Source organism: Petaurus breviceps, unplaced genomic scaffold, assembly GCF_028583685.1.
Source record: "Petaurus breviceps papuanus isolate PSGF00001 unplaced genomic scaffold, PetGlider_PUasm1.0 209, whole genome shotgun sequence".
Lineage (NCBI taxonomy): Eukaryota > Metazoa > Chordata > Mammalia > Diprotodontia > Petauridae > Petaurus > Petaurus breviceps.
Window position 1 is genome coordinate 374,590 of NW_027185854.1, and position 27,487 is coordinate 402,076.

Below are 27,487 nucleotides of genomic sequence, written 5' to 3' on the forward strand. Positions count from 1 at the left end.
CATTTATTCACAAGAATTTTTCCCTTGGGGAAACACTGGTTTTTGTGTTCACTAACATTCATTAGTGCAAGTGAAACTATATAACATAGTTTTCATCATACTTCCATTTTCTTCGATATTTCAACCTAGTGTCTGTAAAACACAGCTAAAAAAAAGTCTGATTCAATTGATTTCTTCAACCTCAATATTTTTGTATAGTTTTAATAACTGTTTGATAAATCTATACAGGAATAAATTATATATGTGAGGTATAGTGTAAGATATTTGAAAACTTTATAATAAATAAAATAAAGCAGATTTTAACAATTTAACCCAAGTTTTTACATTTTTATTGGCCTTTAATCTACTACAATAGACATGGCAGTAGCTCAAGAATCACTTTCTCCCTGGAATTTGGTTACTGTTGCAAGTGGGAATTGCCTGGCTTCCTATGACTTCCTAGAAATACTGGTTCTTTCTGATTTCTGATATCATCAACATTTTTTTTATGAAGATATTGTTTTCATGGAATAGTAATACATAAATATTACTTGCACAATATATCTTGTGTGTGGGATTTTACTTTGTAACACTCTACAAAAAGGGAATATAAAGAAAAAGACAAAAGAAAGAAGCTCTCTACTTACAGAAATTACAACACTGTATGTGACTCATGCTAGCAATAAGTTACTTTAAATAACACATTTCAATAGTTATCTCAGCTATCAGACAGGTGTGAACTTGTCTATACCTGAAGTTCTGCTTTCTACGACACAAAGTCACAGGGAGATTTAAGAATTCTCATTTTAACAGACAAGTTTTCTAAAACTTAAACAATGAAAGCAACTTACCTCCTTCCATGAAAGATCAACATACAATCATAGATAAGGAATACTGGAAAGCAATAAAGATGTCTGGGTCACCAATGTGAAAACGTGGTGACACTGGGGGCTGAACACTATCACGTGCCTGAGTTTGCTCAGTTAAGTTGTGTGAGTGTCTGTAGATAGGAGGGCTGTGATCACATGTAATCAATCTAATAGCTTCAGTAATTCTGGTCTTTTTTTTATGTTAATGGGTGGCTTTTTATTTATTTATTTTTTCATTTTTCAAATGTTTTACTAACTTCTGATTTACATCATTAATTTCCGCCAGATTTTGAGTTACAAATTCTCCCCGTTTTTCCCCTACACACCACCCCAAAATAGCAATCCCACAGGATATCCCCTCCTCCAATCTGCTCTCTCCCATAACTTCTACCATACCCCTTTCGACTTTTCCAATAGGGCATGGTGGATCTCTATGCCCCAGTGCCTGTATATCTTCTTTCCCAATTACATGTAAAATAGTATTAATAATAGTGTATATATACACATATATATGTATATATATAATTTTGAACATTTGATTTTAAAACTTTGAATTCCAGATTCATTTCCTTCCTCCCTTGTCACCCACCCTTACTGGGAAGATAAGCAGTTCAGGTTGTACATGTGTAGCTAATGCAAAACATTAACAAAGAAGATATATTGTAAAAGATGGACTATATTTCCCTCCCTCCTATCCCACCTCCCACTTGTTCTATTCTCTACTTTGATCCCGTCCCTTTTCAAAAGTGAGTGCTTCCAACTTCCCTCCCCCCCAGCCTGCCCTCCATCATCCCCCCTCTCATCCCCTTCCCCCCTATTTTCCTGTAGGGTGAGATACACTATTTAGTGTGTATGTCATTCCCTTCCTGAGCCAAATTCAATGAGAATAAGGTTGACCCATTCCCTTTTGCCTTCCTATTCTTCCCCTCCATTGTAACCATTTTCCCTTGCCTCTGCTATATGAGATAACTATATAACTATACCCCATTCTGTCTCTCTCCTTCTCTTCTCATTATATTCCTCTTTCACCTCTCAATTTCACCTTTTAAGTATCATCTCTTCCTATTAACTTGGTCCTGTGCCCTCTATCTATGTATACCTGTAAATATATATACACACATTCACTTATGTATTCATATGCCCATATACCCTCCGATATAGACATATATAAATATATTTCTATTCCCTTCAACTATTTTCATACTGAGAAAAGTTTCATCAGTTACAATTATCATTTTTCCAAGTAGGAATGTTAATAGTTCAACTTTGATAAGCTCCTTATGATTTCTTTTCCCTGTTTACGTTCTCATGCTTCTTTTGCTTCTTGTATCTGAATGTCAAATTTTCTATTCAACTCTGGTTTTTTCATCTAGAATGCTTGAAAGTCCACTATTCCACTGAATGACCATATTTCCCCCTGAAACATGATACTCAGTTTTGCTGGGTAGGTGATCCCAGCTCCTCTGTCCTCCGGAATATCATATTCCAGGCCCTTCAATCCCTCAGTGTAGAAGCTGCCAGATCCTGTTATCCTGATTGTGTTTCCACAATATTCAAATTGTTTCTTCCTGGATGCTTGTAATATTCTCTCCTTGATCTGGGAATTCCAGAACCTGGCTATAATATTCCTAGGAGTTTTCTTTTTGGGATCTTTTTCAGGAGGTGATCTGTGGATTCTTTCAACCTCTATTTTGCCTTCTGGTTCTAAAACATCAGGGCAATTTTCCTTGAGAATTTCTTGAAGGATGATTTCTAGGTTCTTACTTTGATCATGGCTTTCAGGTAGTCCAATAATTTTTAAATTATCTCTCCTGGATCTATTTTCCAGGTCAGTGGTTTTTCCCATGAGATATTTCACATTGCCTTCTATTCTTTCATTTGTTTGGATCTGTTTAACATCATCTTAATTTCTCATAAAGTCACTAGCTTCCCTTTGCTCCATTCTAAATCTGAGGGAATGATTCTCCTCATTGAGCTTTTGAGATTCTTTTTCCATCTGGCAAATTTGGCTTTTTAAGGCATTCCTCTCCTCATTGCCTTTTTCAGCCTCTTTTGCCAATTGAGTTAGATTGTTTTTTACGGTGTGATTTTCCTCAGTCAGGCTGTTGACTCTCATTTCATAATTTTCTTGCATTGTTCTCATTTCTCTTCCCAATTTTTCCTCCTCTTATCTGTTTCTTAAGGTCCTCTATAGCCTGTAACCAGCTCATATTTTCCTTTGAAGCTTTTGGTGCAGGAGTTCTGACTTCACTGTCTTCCTCCTGTTCCATGCTTTGCTCCTTTTTGTCCTCAAAATAGGAGTCTAATGTTGGAATCTTCTGTCTGCTTTGTTTCCTTTGCCTGGTCATGTTGCCCCTCAGTCACTTGACCCCTGGGCTTTTTGCCACAGTAGGATTCTGCCACCAGACAGGGGAGCTTTTGTCCCAAACGCTGGGGTTTTGTCAGCTGCCAGAGGTATTAATTGGGTGCCCTCTCTGAAGCCTCCACACACTCTGGCAAGCTGGTCACACACCCCAGGACCTCCATCCTAGACTGCAATCCAGAACCAATCAGGTTAAAGCAAGAGCGATTACCTCTCAGACTGGTCCCTTGGTCCCCCCACACTCTGCAGGCCAGGAGCTGAAGCTGCCACATGGTGCTAGCTGTGCTGGGCGTCTTAGCAGCTTCTTGCCCTGGGGGCAAAAGCCGATGGTCTCCCAACTATTGGTCCCAAAGTCCACACTGCACTGACCTCTCACTTTGTCCTTTGCATCTATGTGTTGATAAATCTGGAAACGGCCACAGCTGCTGGTGATCTGGAGTCCCTCTGGCTGGGGGCTGGTCAGGCCCGACCTGGGGCTAAAAGCTCTGTCTCAAGCTGGTCTGTGCTCAGCTCCTGGAGCGCTGTGCTGGCCAATTCCTGCCGGCCTGCCGGGCTGTCCTCAATGGGAGGTTAGCTTCTCTGTGTCATTTTGTGGGTTCTGCAGCTCCAAAGTTTGTTCAGAGTCCCCTTTTTAGATGGATTGGGGAAGGTGGAAGCCAGAGCTGCACCAATGGGTGGCTTTTTAAGTCAATATGCTCAATTCTGAAGTCTTGATGAGAAATTATTTCAAATTATTTGCAACTAAAACTTATTTAAAATACCTGTGATTTCTATTGGTGAAAAAAAATCACAGGCATTGCTAATACTACTTTGGTTGTCACATTCATTACTGAAGGAAATTAGCACTAAATTTCAGTAAAAGGTTAGTGAAAACAAGGAAATAATTTTTTCTCATTCAAGTTCAAGGACTCCCTGAAATCTATCCAAGGGACTCCTTGAAGGGTGGGTTCATGCACCCCATATTAAGAACCCCTGGCATAGACTGAATAGAGGGGAGGCCTCAGAGCAGACTCTTGGGGTACTGTAAAGCCACGTGTGAGCAGTGTTCCAAAGGACGACTGCTGTGAACAGCTTTCAAGGTTCTGATTACACAGTATAGCGAACTCTCTATTCAATAACAAGTCAGAGCAAAACATTCACAGAAAATCAAGGTACAGCATTCAGAATGTTACAGATTATCACAGAAAATCAAAATACAGCACTCACCAATGTCACAACTCAATAACTTATCACTAAAATGGCCACATAGTTTTCACCAAAGTGGTCACACAGTATTCAACAAAGTACAATCATTTAGTAATTCAATCATTCAATTATCCTTAAGGAGGCCTCCTTAAGGGACACAAAGTATAAGCCTTCCACCCATGAGGTGCAATTAAATTACAATTTCATCAGTCACTACTTGGCACCCTCTTAAGGGGTAGTGGAAAGTATAAAAGCCATCCACCTCTAGGTCACAAGTAAATCACAATTTCCTCAGTCACTACTCAGTATCCACAGAGAGGTCTTTTCATCTTGACTTGAGGCAGGTAGCTCCTACATGAATCCACCAAACTGTCACCTGGGTTCAAAGGCAGATAGCTCCCAGTTCCTTGTCTAGCTCTCTGTGCAGTTCCTGCTCCACATTGGAGCTCACAGTGTCCAGTCCATCTCAAATCCTTCACAATTTCTGTTCCTGGGTAGACAAGGCTTAATGAAGCCACAACAATGACAAAGCCTCAATGACATTTGTACAAAATACCGGCACCACAGTCCTGCTTCCTCAGTCTTTGACAGCTCCAACTGGCCCTTGGAAGTCTTGCCACCACAAGTTCGAGTCTGTGTCAGTTCTCGGTTCTCATTTCTCTTCTCAGTTCAGTCTTCAGTCCAGCAGTAGCAGCCCAGCAACAGATGCTCGCTGAGAGAAATTCTCTCTCCCTCCCCAGCAGCAGCTGCCCTGCTTCTACAATGCTTATCCCAAGAAGTTCTGTCTGTCCAGCTTGTGCTCTTCCTTATAGAGGTATTAGCTCCTTCCTGTTACATCAGCAACAGGGGTTCATACCTCCTGTTTCTTTACAGAGGCTTAATTTGAAACTAGGTGCTAAGTACCTGTCAGTTTTCCAATACAAAGGGATCTTCAAATTTCATTACCATTACATGTACATGCACAGTTAGTGGTCATGGCCTGGATAAAGATCAGAGTCTATAAAGGAGCAGTGGGGTGGGTAGAAGAATGCAAAGACCAAGATCACAAAAACTTAGAGAGGAAAGATTGTCCAGGAGAAGAGGGTAACTAACATTGGGAAGCTACAGAGAGGTCAAAAAGGATGAAGACTGAGAAGAAGCCATCATACTTGGCAATTAGGAGATCACTGGGAACTTTGGAGAGAGAAATCTCTGCTGAATGATGTCAGAAGCCAGACTGGAAATGGTTTAAAAAATGGTGAGAGAAGAAAAAGTGGAGGAACTACACTACAAAGGAGAAGACAAGCAAAAGGAATGACTGGACCAAATGAGTTTATTAAGACTGAGGGAGAAATGGCTGTTTGTAGGTTATCAGGGAAGGAGTCAGTAGATTAGCAGAGATTAATGACAGAAAGAATGTGAATGACAGAGGAAGCAATCTGCTAGAGAAGATAGGATGGACCAAGAGTTAAGAAGGGCTGTCCTTTCATCTGAGTGATGGGTGAAGGAAGAGATAGTGAGGGAAGCTATCTGAGAGACATGGAAGAAGGAGGAAGGAGAAAGGGAGAGCTCTCTGCGACTGGCCTCAGTTTTTTTAGTGAAGTCAAAGTCCTTACCTGAGAATACGGTGACCTGGGACGCTGGTGGTGTAGTGGGTAGAGTGAGAGACAGGAAGAACTGAGATTCAATTTAGCTTCAGACAATGATAAGCTCTGGGACCCTAGACAAGGCATTTAACTTCTCTATGCTCAGTTTCTTCATTTATAAAATGAAGATAAGAGAGGGACCTACCTCCTAGAGCTGAGGATAAAATGAGATAACATCTGTGAAGCACTCTGCAAATCTTTACTGGCTGGTATTACTATTGCTGTTATCACCACCATCCCCACCACCTCTGGCATTCAGAAAGGTCTAGAATAGAGAGCCCATTCAGCATTTAATGAAGTATCTGTTGTGTGTCAGACACAGACTGCTATAGGTGGCCCAGTGAGGCCATGGAACAAAGTTGTAGGAATGAAGGCAGAAGATGGAGGAAGCAGTCCAGGGTTAGCCCTGGACAAGGTAAGAATGGTGAGAGAACATGGGCTGAGGAGGAGACTCAAGAGTGGAGTATAGAGGTGAACTGATTCACCAAAGGAGAGTGTTGTCAATGTGAGAGGACTGATGTTTAGGAAAGAAACTTTCCTTTTCAGAGATAACTGCAAGGGATGGGCTGTAAAAGGATACATGGAGCATCTTTTGACTGGGCTGGGGATGTCTCCTTGCTTCTGTTAGGCACAGTACAGACACCAGGCAGTAACACACTTTCTTATCACAGGATGTGGGAAAATGAACAGTAAGGGGAGGTGAAAGCATTAGTTATATCCACTGGTTAAGAGTTGAAAGGACAATGAGTAATAGTGACGTGTAATTTAAGGGGCATTCATTTGGTTATTTGGCTGTAGTCAAGTAATACAGGATCTGTATTTTACATATATCTGTATGTTATCTTCCTTGATATAATGCATGCTCCTTGAGGGCAGGGAATGTTTTTAGCTTTTGTATTCCTAGTGTATACCACAGACTACGGCATATAGTAGGTACTTAATAAATGATTATTAATTCATTAACGGTGTGGAACAGTATCTTCCCCTTATGTAGTAGCAATACTACTTCCCCCCTGTAGGGGGCTATTCAACATGAAAGTTTCAACAGCGCTAGGTTTAGCATAAGGAAGACCTGGATTCAGATCCTATACATGACACTAACTGTATGACCACAGATAAGTAATTTACATAATCTGAGCCTTAGTTTCCTCCTCTGTAATATGGGACTGACAATATCTGTAGCACCTAATTCACAGGGTTGTTTTCAGAATCAAATGAGATGTTTGTTAATAACTTTACAAATTTTAAGACATTATAAAAATGTCTCCTATTGTTATCGTTCTTATTAATACTCAACAAATATTTGTGAGCAGCAAAGGAATGAATCAATCAATGAACTGGTAAGCATTTTCCCAAGCCAGGAGGGGAAGGAGGAAAGATGAAAATATATAGAACCATAGATTTTTAGAGCTAGACAATAGAACCATCTTACAACTACACACTGATTAAAAATTACTACCACCTTTGTAATATCTAAATGAAAAAGTCAGATCTAATAATTAAGATACAGTTGTGTTTTCTGCATAAAACTTCAAAACAATTACTAAAATAAAGAACATCACATATTAGCTTCTTTCAGATCCTAAGGAGTTTTTCCTATTAGCATTAATAAAAATGAGGCATACAACTCAGAGAACTGATTCTTTAAACAGGCTCATGCTTAAGCAACAGATAATGACTAAACAAAGAAAAACACGGTTTTAGCACAGTAAGGAGCAAAATCAACAGACAGTTCATTCTATGTATTAATACACTGGATGCTATAAAAACAGCAAGAAATGGTTTCCCTGCTGTCTTGACAGATGTTTCACTAAGCAGCATTTTCATTATTACAGAGTAAGTCATCTGTATTTTATATCTGTTTAGAAAAACATGAACACCTACAGTGTAACACCTACTGACAAAGACCTCTCCAATGATGAAATAACCCTTAAATAGCTAAAATGGCAAGATTTAAAACGCAATTTATATTGAAATTCAATTATAGACACTTAGGACCATAGTCCATATACAGGAAGTGTTGCAAAGAAGACAGTGCTAGATGGTCAAGGAATTCTATACCCTAATAAGAGCTTCCCAGAAGTTAAGGCCTGTAAATTTGTAGTCAAATAGCTATTAAATGATTTATCTCAGCAGAGTATGGCAATTATTTGACAGACTAGTCATCTAAAAAGTCTCTACATGATCAGACACTTCCCTCCTCTTGGTAAAGAGGGTGACAACAGGAGGGAAATATTACATACGCTAATGTTACGTCCCATTCACTAGGTCTTCCCCAGCAGACTGCCCCCTCTATTATCCTCTCTCTCACTCACCTTCAATCTCTCAGCCTCTAATGGCTTCTTTCCTCCTACCTACAACAGGCTCATGTTGCCACATCCCTCAACTGTCCTCCCTTCATCTGCCCATCCTCGCTGTAATCCCATCTCTCCTTCCTCTGGTGGCTAAACTACTCCCGGTGCTTCTCCTTCCTCTCCTTGCACCCTCTTCATTCTCTACAGTCTGGCTCCTAACCACATCATTCAACAGAACTCCCTCCAAAGTTACTGGTGATCTTTCAATGACCAAATCTAATGACCTTTTCTTAACTGTTATCCTTCTTGACCTCTCTTCAGCCACTGATTTTGTAGATTGTCCTTTCTTGACAGGTATTCTCCCCTGGTTCTCCTCCTAACTCCTTCTCAGGTCTAACCATGATAACCTCCTACCCAGTAATAGTCAGTGAGTCTTTATTACCTCCAATATCTAATATAAAATACTCTATTAGGCATTCAAAGTAATTCATAATCTGGCCCCTCCTACCTCTCCAATCTTCATATACTTTATACTCTCTCCCCCCACAGTCACCATGTACTCTTGTGATCCAGTAACAATGGCTTCCTTTCCGTCCCTTGCCCAAGACACTCGTCTCCCAACTCCACCCACTTTAACTGCCTGTAATGCTATCTATCTAGATTGCTTTGTATATATTTGTTTGTAGTTTGTCTCCCCCATTAGGTTATAAGCTCCTTGAAGGCAAGAATTGTCTTTTGCCTTTCATTATATGCCCAGGGCTTGGCACAGCACCCAGAACATACCCAGCACATAGTAAATGCTTAATCTATACACTTAAACCTTTATGAATGGCATTTCAAAGGATTAAATTATTTTTAGTAAAATCAAAGTTAAGTGATATTCAATCCAAGTGAAGTATGTGGAATAGGAAACTCAAAACAATTCTAGAAGGCAGACAAGGGCATCATCTTAGACAACATATAGATTAAAAAATAAAGACATATCAAACACCCTCAAGTTTCTATAGTGTGTTGTATGGGCATAGATGTGTATCTGGGCCAAACCTTTATTTACTGAACTATCTACTATGTACTGCAAATAGTAAAAGAAATAACCAATGCTGCAAAATTCTACTACATGAGATACCTTATTACACTGAACATTATGTCAAAGAAGACTCATAAAGAGTGCTTTGTATGCAGCATTATCTGCAATGATTTGCAGTCAAACTGCCAACTGCTGTTCCCATGTGACCTGCAAAATCTCTGCTTACCCTTGAAGAGTGATGTGCTCTTGGGAGCTTTCAGCCCAACATCCACTCAGCATTGCTGCAAAATAATGAGACCTGGCACATAAAATCGCCCTAAAAGGGAGGGAAGAAAATAAAGGTAAATTATTTCTGCATCATGTGAAATTATTTTCTTATAAACCTCTTTATCTGTAATGTCGTGATATCTAAAGTCCACATTTTCATTTGTCTACTTTTGCAGGGTGAGACACAAATTTTATACTAAAAATGACAAACACATATTTCATGCCATTTAAACAGATTTTGACTGCTAAATTACAGTAAGAAATTTTTTCCTTTAATAATAAATAGAACTAAGAAAACAATATAATCAACTAATCAAGAAAATGTATTTAGTGCTTATGTTTCAAACATTATGTGAGATGCTGGTGATGATACAAAGACAAAAATTAAGTCCTCCCTACCTTCAAGAAGCTCACATTCTATGAAGACAAGATATATGCAGGTATATAAATATTAAGAGGTACACAAAATTAAATGGGGATTGGGAAACTCTAGGATGAGGAAACTGTTTCTCTGTCTGAAGGTCTGCTCCTTTTCCACAACTCATCATCTAAAAAAATTGCCTAGAGTTCTACAAGGTTATATGACTTCCCTGGGTCAGAAAAGGGGTCCACAAGCCAATACAGTGGAAATAAAAGGCAGGAGCAGAGTCCAGAAAGCAGTGACAGCTAGGGCTCTTCCTTAAAATGGAGGTCTCAGGAGTAGATGACCAATCAGAGGAAGGAGGTTTTTCCCAAGATGAGGAGACTCTGGGATATGCTGGGGAAAGAAGCCTGGAGAGGAATGAAGGAGCTAATCGACAAAAGGTGATCTCTCTCCAGCTCTGGAGGTAACAGTGTATGTAGTGAAAAGAGCCCTGAACTGTGGCCTATATGATCTCTCCTGCCACAAGTCTTTCACCCTTTAGGACATTTTCCACAGAGCTGACAAAGTGTTTTCCTCAAATGCAGGTTTGAACATCACTTTTCTAACTCAAACTCCAGAAGCTTCCTATTGCTTCTAGAAAAAAAATATAAACTCTCATTTGGCTCTTAAAGCTATTTACAACCTGGCCCCAAAATACCTTTCCAGCTTCATTATGTACTATTTCTACTTTTGCACTCTTATGATGAAGTCAAACTGATGTTCCCTCTGCTCCTCACAAAGTACTTCTCCCATTCTTTGCAACATCTGTCCGCATGCCTGGAATTTACTCTCTCCTCACTTCTACCTCAGAGTCCCTTGTTTCCTTCAAGAGTCAGCTCAAGCATCATCTTCTACACTAAGCTTTTCCTGATCCTTCAAACTGCTAGTACCCTGCCTCCTAAGCTACTTTATATACTTATGTGGTCTCACTTCTTTCCCAATTTTTTCTTCTACCACTTAACTGGTTTTAAAAAATGTTTTTTTAAAATATCTTTCTTTAGACTTTTCTAGGAATTCTTGTTGGGCTTGTGTCCACTCTGCATTTTTCTTTAAAGAAAAAAAGTCAAGACTTTGCTTGTAGGGACAGCTACATGGTGCAGGGAATACAGCACCAGTCCTGGAGTCAGGAGGACCTGAGTTCAAATCTGGCCTCAGACACTTAGTAGCAGTATGACCCTAAGGCAAATCAATAAACCCCAAATGCCTCAAAAAAAAAAAAAAAAGAGAGCTTTGCTGTAGATGTTTTCAAGTCATTTTCTTCTGAGTTTGTCTTGAGGTTCCCTGTCACCTAAGTAGGTTTTTGTGGTCAGATTTTATTTATTGTTATTATTCATTTTCCTGGCCTATTTCTTGACTTTGGTCAGTATGTTAGGGTTGGACTCTTTACCTCTGGAGATAGGGGTGGGGCAATGTCTGGCCTATTTTATGTCCTTCCATTGCTATCACAGTTAGGTCTGGGGGTAAGTTTTTGGTTATTTCCAAGGTGATGTGATCCAGAGAAGAGTATTAGTCACTGCCCTCCTGGCAGTAACTAACCCTAACCTTCTCTCGTCCTTATACAGAAAACGCCCCTGCTCCCTTACAACCTCAACTGCTCCTCTCTTCCCTGGAACTGTGATCTGGAACTGGGTAACTGCCAAGAAAGTTGCCAAATAGCACCCAATCCTGCACCCATTACTAGCAGGGGGTCCCTAGGAATCTGTTTCTGACCAGGTGACCAGTGCCTTTACTGTCCCTTTCATCTAGTGAAGGTCCATAGCCAGCGTCACTTTGATTAGGCAGTGTTTCCAGCCAGACTCCACTCCAGCGTCTACAGACCTCTCTGTTGTTCTAAGCTTCTTAGAGCTAGAAAAAATGACTCACTTTTTGCTGTCAGAATGCAATTTGATGTGCTTTTCAAAGCTGTTTAGAGAGGTGGGCTGGGAGAGCTCAGCAAAGTTGCTGACTTCTCTCCTTCATCTTGACTCTACCCACACCCACTCTTCAATTACCACTGAGGGCACCACCATCTAAGTTTGAAAACTAGGTGTCATTTAAATTAAGAAAACATCAACAGAATTAATGATACTAAAAACTAAAATATCCAAAGCCACATGATCAGAAAAAACCTGGGACAAAGTACAGCACAATTTTAGGCTAAAAATTATGCAAACTACATATGCAAAATACAGTGATATTTTAAACTATCATAAAAGGCATCTACTTAAAACCAAAAGTAAGCATCACATACAATAGAGATAGACCAGAACCTTTTGCAATCAACAGGAAAGTGAAGCTAGGATGCCCATTCTCCCCACTACTGTTTGATATAGTTCTGAAAATCCTTGAGAATTTCTTGAAGGATGATTTCTAGGTTCTTTTTTTGATCATGGCTTTCAGGTAGTCCAATAATTTTAAAATTATCTCTCCTGGATCTATTTTCCAGGTCAGTGGTTTTTCCCATGAGATATTTCACATTGCCTTCTATTTTTTCATTTGTTTGGATCTGTTTAATTGTATCTTGATTCTCATAAAGTCACTAGCTTCCAATTGCTCCAATCTAATTCTGAAGGAAAGATTCTCTTCAGTGAGCTTTTGAGATTCTTTTTCCACCTGGCAAATTCAGCTTTTTAAGGCATTCTTCTCCTCATTGTCTTTTTGAGCCTCTTTTGTCATGAGTTAGTCTTTTTTTTTTAAGGTGTTATTTTCTTCAGTCAGGTTGTTGATTCTCTCTTCATGATTTTCTTGCATAATTCTCATTCTCTTCCCAATTTTTCCTCCACTTCTCTTATTTGGTTTTGAAAATCCTTCTTTTAAGGTCCTCTATGGCCTGTAATCACTTCATATTCTTTTTGGAAGCTTTTGATGCAGGAGTTCTGACTTCATTTTCTTCCTCCTGTTCCATGCCTTGATCCTTTTTGTCCCCCAAAAAGGAATCCAGAGTTGGACTGCTGTGCTTGCTCTGCTTCCTTTGCTTGCTCATGTTGCCACTCAACTACTTGACTTTTGAGCTTTTTACCACAGCAGAACTCTGCTTCCAGAGAGAAGAGCTTTGTCCAAATGGCTGGTGTTTTTGCAGCTGCTGGAGCTATTAGGTGGGTGCCCTCTCAGAGGCTTCCACTGGCTCTGGCACCTGGTCATCCAACCCAGGACCTCCACCCTAGACCACAATCCAGATCCAAGAAAGTTAAAGGACGAGTGACTACCCCTCAGGATGGTCATTTGGTCCCTCTATAATCTGCAGGCCAGGAGCTCTGAAGCAGCTATGTGGCGGCCCCTGCACCTCAGCCTCTTCTCCCTCCTGGAGCAGAGGCTGGACTGCTCTCCGGGACCCCGTTCCCACAAAGTCCACACTGCACTGACCTCTCACTTTGTCTTTGGCACTTATGGGTCGATAATTCTGGAAACTGCCACAGCTGCTGGTGATCCACTCTCCTGCAGTCCCTCCAGCTGGCAGTTGGTCAGAGGCTTCCCCAAGGCTAAAACAACAGGCCCACATGTGGCTGGGCTCCGCTCCCAGCATGCTACAACGGACCCTTCCTGTCAGCCTTCCAGGATGCCTTTAGTGGGAGTTTTGTTTCTCTCTGTCACTCTGTGGGTTCTGTATGGCTAAAGTTTGTTTAGAGTCATTTTTTATAGGTATTTGAGGTGGTTATGGAGGGAGCATACGGAGTTTTCCTGCTTCTACGCTGTTATCTTGGCTCCGCCCCAAGATATTTTCTTAACCAAACAAGAAATACAGGCAAATTTGTTGTTCAGTTGTTTTCAGTCCTGTCTAACTCTTTGTGAACCCATTTGGGTTTTTATTGGTGAAGATACTGGAGTAATCTGCCATTTCCTTCTCCAACTTATTTTACAGGTGAGGAAATGGAGGTAAGCAAGGTTAAAGTAACTTGTCCACAGAAGAAGAAATTGAACAAGCCATCAATGAACTCCCTGGGAAAAAATCTCCAGGGCCAGATGGATTTACTAGTGAATTCTATCAAACATTTAAAGAACACTTGTTTCCAATACTTTTCAAACTATTCGGGAAAACTGGAGAAGACGGAGTCCTACCAAATTCTTTTTATGACACAAATAAAGTACTGATACCTAAATCAGGAAAAAACAAAACAGAGAAAGAAAATTATAGACCAATTTCCCTCATGAATATAGATCCAAAAATTTTAAATAAAATATTAGCAAAAAGACTACAGCAATTTATCATGAGAATAATACACTTTGATCAGGTAGAATTTATTCCAGGAATGCAAGGACGGTTCAACATTAGGAAAACTATCAGCATAATTGATCATAACAATAAAACTAGTAGAAACCATATGATTATCTCAACAGATGCAGAAAAGGCTTTTGACAAAATACAACATCCATTCCTATTAAAAACACTAGATAGTATAGGAAAAAATGGAGTCTTCCTTAAAATAATAAGTAGCATTTATCTAAAACCATCAGCAAGTATTGTATGTAATGGGGATAAGCTAGAAGCATTTCCAATAAGATCAGGGGTGAAACAAGGATGTCCACTGTCACCCCTCTTATTCAATTTGGTCTAGAAATGTTAGCAGTAGAAGTAAGAGAAGAAAAAGAAATTAAAGGAATCAAATTAGGCAAAGAAGAGACTAAGCTATCACTCTTTGCAGATGATATGATGATATACTTAAGAGAATCCTAGAGAATCAAGTAAAAAACTACCTGAGACAATAAATAAATTTGGCAAAGTTGCAGGATATAAAATAAATCCACATAAATCCTTGGCATTCCTATATATTTCTAACGAAATCCAACAGCAAGAGATAGAAAGAGAAATTCCATTTAAAGCCACTGTGGATATTATAAAACATCGGGGAATGTACCTGTCAAAACAAACACAGGACCTACATGAACACAATTACAAAACACTTTTCACACAAATAAAGTCAGATCTAACTAATTGGAAAAATATCAGTTGGCTGTGGCTAGGTTGAGCTAATATAATAAAAATGACAATTCTACCTAAATTAAATTACATATTTAGTGCCATACGAATCAATCTACCAAAAAAATTACTTTACAGAGCTAGAAAGAATAGTAACAAAATTCATTTGGAAGAACAAAAGGTCCAGAAAATCAAGGGAAATAATGAAAAGAAATGTTAGGGAAAGTTGGACTAGCCATTCCAGATTTTGATCTGTAAGCAGCTGTCATTAAAACTACTTGGTATTCGCTAAGGAATAGAGTAGTGGATCAGTGGAATAGATTAGGTAAATGAGACACAGCAGTCAATGATAGCAGCAATCTACTATTTGATAAACCCAAAGACCCCAGTTTCTGGGATAAGAACTCACTATTTGACAAAAACTACTGGGAAAACTGGAATACAGTATGGCAGAAACTAGGAATAGACCAAAACCTTATACCGCATACCAAAATAAAATCTAAATGGGTGCATTATCTAGGAATAAAGGCTGATAGTGTAAGCAATCTGGGAGAGCAAGGAATAGTTTACCTGATTTATGGAGAAGGGAAGATTTAATGACCAAACAGGAGTTAGCATTATGAAATAAAAAAAATGGATAATTTTGATTACATTAAATTGAAAAGTTGCTGTACTAAAGCCAATGTAACCAAGATTAAGAGGGAAGTGGAAAATTGGCAAAGAATTTTTACAACCAGTGTCTCTGATAAAGACCTCATTTCTAAAATATACAGAGAACTGAGTCAAATCTATAAGAATACAAGTCATTCCCCAATTGATAAATGGTTAAAGGATATGAACAGGCAATTTTCAGAGGTAGAAATTAAAGATACATATAAGCATATGAAAAAAATGCTCTAAACCACTATTATTTAGAGAAATGCAAATCAAAACAACTCTGAGGTACCACATCTAACCTGTCAGATTGGCCAAGATGAGGAAACAGGAAAATAAAAGCTAGAGAGGATGTGGAAAAATTGGAATACTAATGCATTGTTGGTGGAGTTGTGACATGATCTAACCATCCTGGAGGGCAATCTGGAACTATGTCCAAAGGGTTATAAATAAGTGCATACTCTTTGACCCAGCAATACCATTTCTAGGGTTGTGTCCCAAAGAGATCATAGAAGTGGGAAAAGGACCTGTATGTACAAAAATATTTATAGCAGCTCTTTTTGTTGTGGCAAATAATTGGAAATCAAGGGGATGCCCAACAACTGAGGAATGGCTAAACAAGTTGTATTATATGAATGTAATGGAATACTATTGTGTTATAAGAATTGAGGAGCAGACAAACTTCATAATAACTTGGAGAGACTTATACAAATTTATGTTGAGTGAAAACAGAACCAGGAGAACTTTGTACATAATTACAGACACAACATATGTGTGACAACTAACTTTGATAGACTGGGCTCTTCTCAGCAATGCAAGGTTAGAAGACAACTCCAAAAATCTCATGGTGGAAAGAGATATCCACATCCAGAGAAAGAACTAGAGTCTTATAATCCTTTTTTTTACAATTTGACTAATGTTTAATGTGAAGGTATTTGTAGATCCTGTATTTGATTGCATGCTGCCATGCGGGTGGGGGGAGAAAAATGTGAAACTCAAGGGATTGTGGAACTGAATGCTATAAACTAAAAGTAAATAAATAAATTTAAATAAAAAAAATAAAGTGACTTGCTCAGTGTCACAGTTAGTAAGTATCTGAGCTCATATTTGAACTCAGGAAGATGAGTCTTCCTGATTCCAGGCTGGCACTCTATCCACTGCACCACCTAGTTATCCATAAAAGCAATTAAAAAAGATAAAACAAATAACTTTGATTACGTGAAACTGAAAAGCTTCACAGACAACATTAATGCATTTAGGATATGAATGGAAATGGAGGTAGAAGGTGTTATAAATATGTTTTGGCACTTCTTCAACATACTGATCAATTGTGCTATTTTTTCCTCTCTAAGAAACACTTTATCATAAGAGATGGCTCTCTTGGAGGGGGTGGAGAGATACTTTGGATAATATGCTGATAAAAGAAACAGAAAACATCAGCAAAAACTTAATTTAAAAAAAAGAAAGAAAACAAGGTACCAGCCTTAATTCCTCACTCTCTCACTCCTTAGGTACAACCAGTTGTCAAGTCCTGTCGGTTTTACCTTCTTAAAGTGTCTCCTGACACAGCCAGGTCCCTGGTGCAGGCCCTCTTTGGTATAGCTTTTAATGTCCTTCATAGCTGGTTCCTCTTCTGAATGATAGTTTTCTTAGACCTTGTCCCCTGACCGACACACTCCGCAGTTCAGTGTCACACTGGCCTCCTTGCTGTTTCTCATATAAGACATTCAGTCTCCTGACTGCATTCTCAGTGGCTCTCCATGTTTGAAATTCCAACATTCCTCATCTCTTTCTTCTGGCTTCCCTCAAGTCTCAGCTAAAATTCCACCTTCTATACTTTATTCCCAGTTCCCTTCAGTAAGTGCCTTCCTTCTGTTGATTTTCTCCAATGAGTTCTATATCTATCTCGTGTGTAAGTAGTTGTTTTCATGTTGTCTTCTCCAACAAATTGTGAGCGTGGAATTTTTTTTGGTCTTTCTTTGTATCCCCATCACAGTGTCTAGCACACAACAGATTATTAATAAATCCTTATTGACTTCATCGGATAAAAATGGGAAGGTCTGTTTTCTTTCTGTAGTATGTATCCAAGGCATAACAGAAGATCTCCCAGAACCTCTCAAAATCAATCACAGAAATTCAGAATGGAGGGACCTCAGAAGCCCTCTAATCTACAAATCCATACACAAAAGGAAGTGCCATTATGAAACTGCAAGCAAGTGGACATCTCTGAGGGGAACCTCTGACCTCTTGCTTGAACCAGTCCACTCCATTTCTGAACAGACAACTTTAACTGTTAGGCATATGGGTTGAATTTTCCTCTTAGTAGCTTCCAACCCACTGGTCCTGGTTCTGCCCTTCAGAGTCAAAAAGAACCAACTTAATTCTTCCACGTGAAGACCTTCAAATGTGTAAAGACAGTTATCCTGCCCCCTGAAATATTCCCTTGAGAATATGCCTAGTTGCTCCACTTGATCTTCATATGACATAGATACAATGCCCTTCACCAGTTGCTTTCCAGCTTCTCACCATCCTCTACAACACCTGTACCCTGAACTGAACCCCATACTCCAGATGGATACAGTTCTCAAACTTTTTAATCTAAGGGCCTCTTTACACTCTCAAAGTTACTGAGGACTCATATAAATAAATGTGAGCTCTATCTATTGATGCCTACCATAACAGAAGTTAAACTACTTCAGTATTATTACAAAAAGGAGTTTTGGACTCTCCAATCCCCTGAATGGGGGAGGCAGTCCCCAGACCACATTTTAGGAATTGTTACTCAAGAAGATTCCTGACTAGGGCAGAGTATAGTAGAACTATCTATCTATTTCTTAAAAGTGAGGCTGTTGATTCATACTGAACTTAAGAGTCCTCTAAAATTTCCAGATCTTTTCCAGAACAAATGTATGTGTAGGGTTCCCTTGTGTGGTACTTTGGAAATTATTTCATTCAATATATTTTGCACCTTTTACTATCTGGCCAATGCTGATTTTGAAAGAGTTATTTTCTTCAGCATTTCTGTACCAATTTTACCAAGTTTCTTGCATTGCTCTCATCTTTTCCCAACTTATCTTCCACTGCTCTCATCTTATTTTAAAAATCACTTTCTGCTCTTAAATTTGTTTCTCTTTAACTCTTAGGAATTCTTATTGATCTTGTGTCTCATCTACTTTCTACCTGGGTGTTGAATTCCTTTACTGTTCACTGGCACTGGGCTGCTCCCTGACACTGTCTGCTCTGGCACCATCTCAACTGCAGTGCTCTCCTGGCCAGTGCCGGTCTCCACAGACCTCCTTGTTTTCATAAGCAGCCTTGGGCTGGAAAAAATTACTCACTGACTTTTTCTTGGCTTTTACAATTGGAATTCAGGCTGGCACTCTTTATCAGTCATTATAGAGGAGGATGTGAAGGAGCTAAGGCAAAATGGCTAGATCTCATTCTGCCATTTTGACTTTACCTTCCTATATTGTACTTCTGAAGTTGATTTTTTGCACCAGAGACTTTTCATTTATTTCAAAATGGAATTTCATCTTATTTTGATTCAGCCTAATGCTTTAGTTTATTAAAACCTTTTTAGACCCCAAGCATTCTCCAACGTTTTAGTCAGTTCTGCCAAATTTGTGCCATCTGTAAATTTGATGAATACCCCATCTATGTCCTTATTCAAGTCATTAATAAAAATGTTAAATAAGACTTGCTGCCACTTGAACACTGAACCATTAACAGCTATTCTTTGAGTCCAGATATCTAACAAATTCTGAATGCATTTGTATTACTGTCTAATCCACCTCTCTCCATCTGCTACACATACATGACAACAGCTACTTTATCGAGTTTTGATAAAATCTAGGCAAACTATATCTACAACAACCCCATCATTTAATAGTTGAATAATTAATCCTATCAAAAAAAGTTTAGTTTTGGAGGAAATCATGCTGCTTTTTTGTAATTATCACTTCCTTTTCACAATGTGCCTAAACCATCACTTTTCTAGGGTATTCCTAGAAATAGCAGTCACACTCAGCACCACAGCCAGAAATAATAACTGGCCGTGTAACCTTGAGCAAGTTACTTAACCCCAATTGCTTAAAAAAAAAAAAAGAAATAGCAGTCACATTCAGTGAATGACCCACAATTTTCACATCTCTCACTCCCTCTTAAATCAAGACGTCTTCCCTTTTCCAATCTCGTGGTAACCTCTCCTGATCACCATGATTTTTCAAAGATCATGATAATGAGCTGACAATCACACCAAGGCAGTCTCAGCTAGTTGACGGCTGCTCATCACCCTCTTACTAGGTCCTTGGATATCGATTCCCTGATGGGTAAGTTTTTCCGTCATTTAACAAAGGCCCTTCTCAATGGCAAAGAAAACAAAGGTAAAGTAAAGGCTGAGCACTCTGCTTTCTCCATTGCCAGTTAATCATCACTCGCACCCCAAGCCAAGGTCCTACACCTTTATCCTTTTTCTCTGAACAGAGTTTTAAAGCAATAGAAGCTCTTCTGCCTGTCCTTAGCTTCCCTCACCAGGCATGACTGATGCTGAGTGTAATTACTTCAGACACTTATTTATACAGGACCAGGCTTCTTATATTCAGCCCAACTATAAATTTCTATGATTCTGAGAAATAACTAAGCCACCTGGCTCCAAATTCACTGTTCTTCCTACTATAATCACAAACACTAACTAATGAGCAAAGAAATGGCTATCAATTTAATTTTAAAAGTTATTACCAACATTATATACAAATATTAATTAAACAAAACTAGTTTAAAAGAATCTTAACTAAATTCAGAAAAATGCTAATTACAAATCCTGGTCCCTTTCAAGTATTTACACTTGTATTCTAATATAATCTTATGTATCATGAAACAATTAAAGCATCCAATGTGTTCTTTTTCAATTTGAAAATGTTATTTATAGGATTCTGTATAGCACTTCATAAACAAGTAAGGAATTCAATCAACTCTCAAATAGCTACAATATTAGAGAAGAGTTATAATTTCAAAATCAAATCATCTAAGAGAGATCATTTGTTTTTTGGCAAGACGATCAGGCCTAAGTGACAAATATCTGAGGCTGGATACGAACTTAGGCCTTCCTGACACCAGGGCTATCCACTGTGCCACCTAGCTGATCCCAGATTATCTGATTTTGAAATATTTTTTTTAACAACAAATGTATCTCTGTAATTATTTTTATAAGGTACATAATAAAATTAATGCATATATGAACAGAATATAAATATATATAAATAAAATGGAGAAGATATAAAAGGAATGTCTTCACAGTGTAAATAAGTTAGCCTGGGCTTAAGACTCTGTATGGACAATTCATAAATAAAGCAATTGACCCCATAAAGTGGAAAATGTAAAGGCAACACCTGAAATTTACCTTCATCAGATGGCCTCTCGATAACATATCTTTCTATGGAGACTTGGTACCCCAGAACAAGCAAAATCTCAATCCGAGTTGTACCCAGCATACAGACATACCTCCTATTCTGATTTCAGATGCTGTTGTACACTCCAGTTGTCCAAATGACAGAGAGCATAATGGGAGAAGCCAAACCCAAAGAACGTGAATAGAATATAAATAGGAATAGGGTCCAGTTCTTTGTTTCTAACAGCAATGGCCTCAGGGTTCTAAAGCTGTTACACTAGCAATATGCCTCAATTTTTCAGCAGGCAGAGTAATAATACAGGTGCTGAGAACATGAATATTTGTGTCTTTACAAACTAAAATGGCCTAAGACTTTGGCTCTTAGGTACATGCTCACTCTCTTTTGTAACCCTACACTTTTTCAACTGTCACTAACTTGGGCAGGTGAGAGAAACTGGAAACCCAGACTCTGAAGGACAGGACTAAAGACAGCAGACAGGATTAACATCTTTCTCCGTCCAGGTTTTGATATCCCACTCAATAGAATCTAAAGTGAAACTCTTGCTCACAGTCTTCTGTTCATGTCTGGGTGGGGGATACAGATTCTCTGTCTAGATCAGGGCTTTTAAATTTTTTCCATTTGCGACACCTTTTTGCCCAAGAAATTTTCATGTGGCCCTGGGTATATAGGAATATAAAATAGGTATACAAGTCAAACATTTACCTAAAATAAGTCAAAAAGAAAATTATGTTAAAACAATTCTTTCGTATACATATAATTTTATTATATCTATATGTCATAATTTTATTAACCATTATTAACCATTTATTAAAGATGAAAGCAAATGTGCATACTAATGAGATGGATGTACTTGTTTATTTTTGCATAAAGAATTAAATCTTGGCAGAATCTTTGATACTGCAGGACAGAACATCTTCAATGTTTTTCAGAGTTGATTAATATTTTGATTTTATAATTGTCAATGTTGAGAATGTCACTTTGCATAAATATGTAGTACAAAAATGGCAGAAGTATGTTTAGGGCCATTTCACAAATTGTTGTAAATTCTGTCCTAATCCCAAGCCAAAATTCATTTAACAATTTTGTATATAGAGTAAAAACACTGCAATTCATAACATACAATAGTCTCAACTCTGAACTGAGTTATTTCCTGCATTTGTTAGTGCTGCATGGCATGATGGCAAGCGCAATGCAAAGTGTGCATTTTGTGTGTTCGGAGCCAATGTTGCAGTGAAGTTGCATGATGCAACACAAGCAAGCTCTGCCAGAAACACCTCAAATTCATTACACATTTTATTTTGAATTAATTTTTGGTCACTGCATGTTCAGAAACCTTTTATTGTTGCCCAATTTTTCACAACCCAGTTTAAGAAGCAATGATCTAGATTTTCCAAGGCTGGATGGAGGTGATTTAGAAGTAAATATCCTAATCATAGTTACACCCCCAAGACCTATATCAAAATATTACAAAATCATTGTAATATTCATTTTCTCTCATTAACAATTAACCAATCCGAGCTGATTACCACCCTCAGGAACTACTCCTTCTTCAAGCACATAAACTGTGAGCCCACCACCATGATTCATCTTTGGTCCAAGAGAGACAGCCAAATGACCATTTCTTTTATTAATAAAATGATTAAGTGCCCAGAAAGTCTCTCAGATTTTTTAAACATCACATAGCTAAAAGGCTTTTCCCTGGCACAGAAGTAGAACAGGTAGAGAAACAGTGACCATTACTACTACTTCCTTTCTATTCTCATTCAAGTCTCCTAGCCGACATTGTTTCCTCTAACCTTAAGAGACTACATGGTGTAATGGAAAGAGTCTCAGTGTCATGAGAAAACAAAATTTAAACCTAAGATATGACTTTCAGGTTATGTAACTTTTGACAATGAAGGAATGAATGAAAAGCATTGACTATGTGCTAAGCCCTTGGAGCACAAAAACAAAAGCAAAAGAAGTCTCTGCCCTCTAGGAGCTTGGAGGGGAGACAACAGCCACAAGGGAATTGTGGGCAGGAAGAGATACTCTGGTTTGGAAAATCACAGAGATACTGAGGAGAGCCACAGATTGATGCATCTTTTGTCAGAGTGCTAACAGTGTTGATTTGATTATGGTTCCAGAACCAGTAGGGGGAGGGTATGTAATGGTGAGAGGATAGTTAAGAGAGTAAAGTGAAGCACCTGGGGGCAGGTGGCCTGATCAGAGGAGCACAGAGAAGGCACTCACCATTCAGTGACTCAGGGGCCCTGACCAAGGGCTCCAGAAGTAAAATGGCATATTTGGCATTCCTGGCAACTGGTGAGAGAGAACTGGGAGGTGAGGGAGTAAAGTAACTTTACTTTAAGTCACCTAATCTCTCTGCACCTTAGTTTTATCATCCATAAAATGGAGATAATACTGGCAATGTCTAGCACAGCTGTCCATGGGGTTTTCTTGGCAAAGATACTGGAGTGGTTTTCTATTTCCTTTTCCAGTGGATCCTTTTTCTCAGGCAAGCAGAATTAAGTGATTTGCTCAAGGTCACACAGGCAGGAAGTATCTGAGGCTAGATTTGAACTCAGGTCTTCCTGACTCCAAGCCCAGTGCTTTATCCACTGGGCTACCAGCTGCCTCCATCAAATAACACAGCAAAAGATTAAATTGGTTATAGTTTGACAAGTAAAGATCATTAACAATGTGGAATCGTTTTGGAATCGGACTGCTGACTGTATGAACAAAGATAAAAATAATACAAAGCTGGAAAACAAATAAAAATGAGAAGATACATGATAAACAATTAAAATTATTCTTCTCCATTCCAATCTAACGTATTTACATGTTATTAATGCCAAAAATAGGAAAAGAAGAACATATCAACACTTGTGACAACTTCCTATAGAATTCTATGTAAATCAATATAAAAGCAATGGCCATAAGGAGGCAACCAAAAGACCCTAGAAACTGCTTTAGTCAGCAGTAATTTGATCTGTTTGCCAAGTGAAGAGACAATTTAGACAGGAGACACTGCCAGTTCAGAATGGAAATACGTTTGCTATTTAGAGCCCTTTACAGCTTGATCCCAACCTCCCTTTCCAGGCTTATTACATATAACTTCACTTCCCACAATTTAAGGTCCAGCTTACTTGGCCTTGTTGTCAGCCCTCTCCATTGTCCAGTCCAGGCTGTCCCCCACTCCTGAAAGCAATCCCTTTTCACCTCAGCCGCCTAGAAGACCTAGTTTCCTTCAAAACCCAGTTTAAGAGGCATATTTTGTTATATTATATGTGTGGTATGTTGCCTCCTCTGAAACATGAGAGCAAGGATTGTTTCATTTTTGTCTTTGTATCTTCAGTATCTAGAATATAGCAGGGATTTAATAAATGCTTACTGACTGACTTATTGATTTGAAAAATATTATGGATATTATGGGCTGACGGGCTGTGAAAAGTATCATTTCACAAAATAATAAAAAGCAACAGAGGGAAAAGCCAGTTAGAAGAAAACTTAAACGCTCTTATAAGCTAAGTCATCCCAATGGCATTTAAGGATAAAATGCAAAGGGTAACAAACAATAAAAAATGAAAAATATCAGTCAGGACTTTTAAAACAAACTCTCTTTGCCATTAAGGACAAAGGAGGCACCACATCTGTATTCTTTACACTATATTCCCAGATGTGCTGTAAGAAGTGGGGCTGGACATGGACAGAGAAGCTTGCCTACACCAAGCAGACACAGAGGCGGCTCACGAGAGATATGACGCACTTTTGAGGACACCGAGGGACCAACCCTCGAGGTATCTAAAAGAGGGAAAGATGTCAATGGTGTGGAGAAAAGTCTCAGACATAATTTCCAGAAAAAGATGACAAAGAGAACATTAATAATTACAGACCATTCTGTTAGGCGAGGCCTAACTCAGGCCTGTAATTCAGGCTCAACACCGGAACTGAAACACTTGGGGACTGTATATAAAAAACAATAAAAAGAAATTTACTTAATAAAACCTTAAAAAAGGGATAAAATTACTAATTCTAATATGCCTTGGTGACAGTTTCCAGCCAGATTTGCACAGTGGCAGGCAGTTTTGTCCAGCCTGACAACTCCACCTCCCCAGAGTCTGGGCTTTTTAAGCTTCAGGTGACCAGGAAACCATGCCAATAACTCAAACCCTAGCTCTTCACACCCGTGGTGTCAAACTCAAATAGAAACAAGGGCCACTAAAACATACATAATCATTCCTGTGCAATGCATATTGACTTAGCTTTAAAATATGTTATCTGCATTTTTTTATTTGTTAAACATTTCCCAGTTATATTTCAATCTAATTCATAATTCAGGCTGCTCTCAGGAGTGTTGTGGCTAGACCATGTGCTTGACCCCTCTGCTTCAGACCAACTGAGTTCTGAGGACAACCTCCTTAGTCAAGTCAATGTCAGCATCTACATAAAACAGATGACCCCTCATATCACATAGCTCTATATGCCTATTTTTCCATCTCTACAAAAATTATGAATAACCAAAGGACACAGTGGTCCTACACTCCTAAGACTGTATTCTGTTACAGAACTTTGGTATGCAAAAGGTTTTAACTACACTCAGTTCTAGTTGGAAGTGGCTGACCAAACTCTCTAGCAAGCTTGCTGAGACAGCAGGGTTATAATTCCACCGTCCTCATCTTGAGTTGGCTTTCCTCGTTAATTTTTCCATCACTCTACCAGCAACATGACAGCGGCCACAGCGGAGCCTCTATGTTAAAATCCTGTGTAATTCAGGACCCAGAAGGTTCTGGGTCTTTCCTAGGAGAAATTAATCTGTATTATCAACATTTTCCCCCATCTTCTTATGTCTAGACAGTCAGCAAAACTATCACTCAAACCCTGATTTATAGAATTTGCTGGTTTCTGTTTTGCTCACACCGATAATTTAACAACAGGCTCCAAGCTGACTCTTCCCCAAAGAAGTCAAAGGCAGAAAGAAAGGCTCCATACAGATCAAAGCATTCACATAAGTGCCTTCTGTAGTAACAAGGAACTAAACAAGCTGTGGTATATAAACGTTAGAGAATATTACTTTGCTATAAGAAACAGATGAAGAATTCAAAGAAGCATGCATATACTTAAATGAATGAATTCTTCAAGAAGAACCAAGAAAACAACATGCGCAATGACAATGGGAAGAGCAGCAACAAAGAAGGAAGCTGAATTCTGTGTAAATAGCATAGCCACGCCTGGGCCCCAACCAGGCATGACCTTGGCAGAAGCAGAAGACGTCTCTCCAGGTAAGGGGCACTGCTCACACCAGACTCAGGTGATAAGACTAGTCAGTTTTGCTGCATGGATTTTCCCCCTCTTTCTTTCTTACTCTTTGTTAGAAGAGATGGCTCTTTGGGTAAGGAAAGAGGAAGGATTTATGTGGAAATGACAGTGATGTAAAAATATAAAAAAGCAATAAAAATTTTAATTAAAAAAAAGGGAAAATGGTTTGAATACAGAGTTAAGAACTTTAAACTTCCTATGCTGAAAGTCAGTTTTTCTATTGATTTCTCTTATGCATAATCAAAAACTTTCGTTAGTCTTTTTAGTTCTATTCAACTCTTTGTGATCTCATTTTGGGGTTTAAGAAAACCCCAAAATGCTAAGAAGCAAAAATAATGGAAGAGTTTGCCATTTCCTTCTTTGGCTCATTTTACAGATGAGGAAACTGAAGCAAATAGGGTTAAGCGACTTGCCCAGGGTCACACAACTGATAAGTGTCTGAGGTCAAATTTGACTCAGGAAGATTAATTTTTCTGACTCCATACCCAGGGTTCTATCCACTGTACCATCTAGATGCCCTTATAATCAAAATTAATACTTATTTTATAATCCAGGTAATAATACTGTATAAACCTCAAATTTATTACTCTTTTACTTACCTATGGGCTCTAAAACTTTTCCCATCAACACAAATATCAATATCTGGGCAGCAATGCTTTTTATAAAGTTTCAACAAATCTTCTCCTAACTCAGAAGCAGGTTCCAGGTCAGAATTGTCTGTAAAAGGAAAAAATACAGTATGATGAAGCTTCTATGGGATTTTAAACAAATTTTTTTTAACAATTGACTAAATGGTTTTTTTTGTAAATTAAATTCCTATTTATCTTTACTAGTAAAGCAAAAATAGCATAAGTAACATAAAAGACTGAAGAAAAAGTACATGATTTTAAAAGGAATTTATATTTGACTGTTAGAATGTTTTTATAGTTTAATGTGGGCATGTTTAATATTCTAGGATATCACATTCTAAGTCTCAGTTTTCTCATCTATAAAATACTGGGAAGTTAAACCAAATATCTTTAAGGTCCCTTTAACATCTGAACCCTAAATCCTGTTTTGCTACAAATACTTCAAACTAAGGAAATTGCTCTGTGAACACCTGATTTATAAGAAACTATACAATTCTCAAGCTTCCATATCCTCTATTTGGGCTTAATACCTTCTTGGTCCCCACTTCATACAGGAGATGGTCAGTATCACTTGTAGAGGAATAAACTAAGCA

The 27,487-nt window shown here is 38.5% G+C and overlaps 1 protein-coding gene across 2 annotated transcripts in view; it reads right to left on the reverse strand.

Moving 5' to 3' along the window:
- Positions 1 to 27,487, reverse strand: part of LOC138165478 (BTB/POZ domain-containing protein 8-like) — a 120,716-nt gene that overhangs the window by 66,606 nt on the left and 26,623 nt on the right. For both annotated transcript variants that reach the window (XM_069093842.1, XM_069093843.1), the window contains 2 exons: positions 26,865 to 26,982; positions 9,568 to 9,657 (listed from right to left, as the gene is read on the reverse strand). In XM_069093842.1, the coding sequence (XP_068949943.1) occupies positions 9,568 to 9,657; positions 26,865 to 26,982 (208 nt within the window). The remainder of the gene's footprint in view (positions 1 to 9,567; positions 9,658 to 26,864; positions 26,983 to 27,487) is intronic.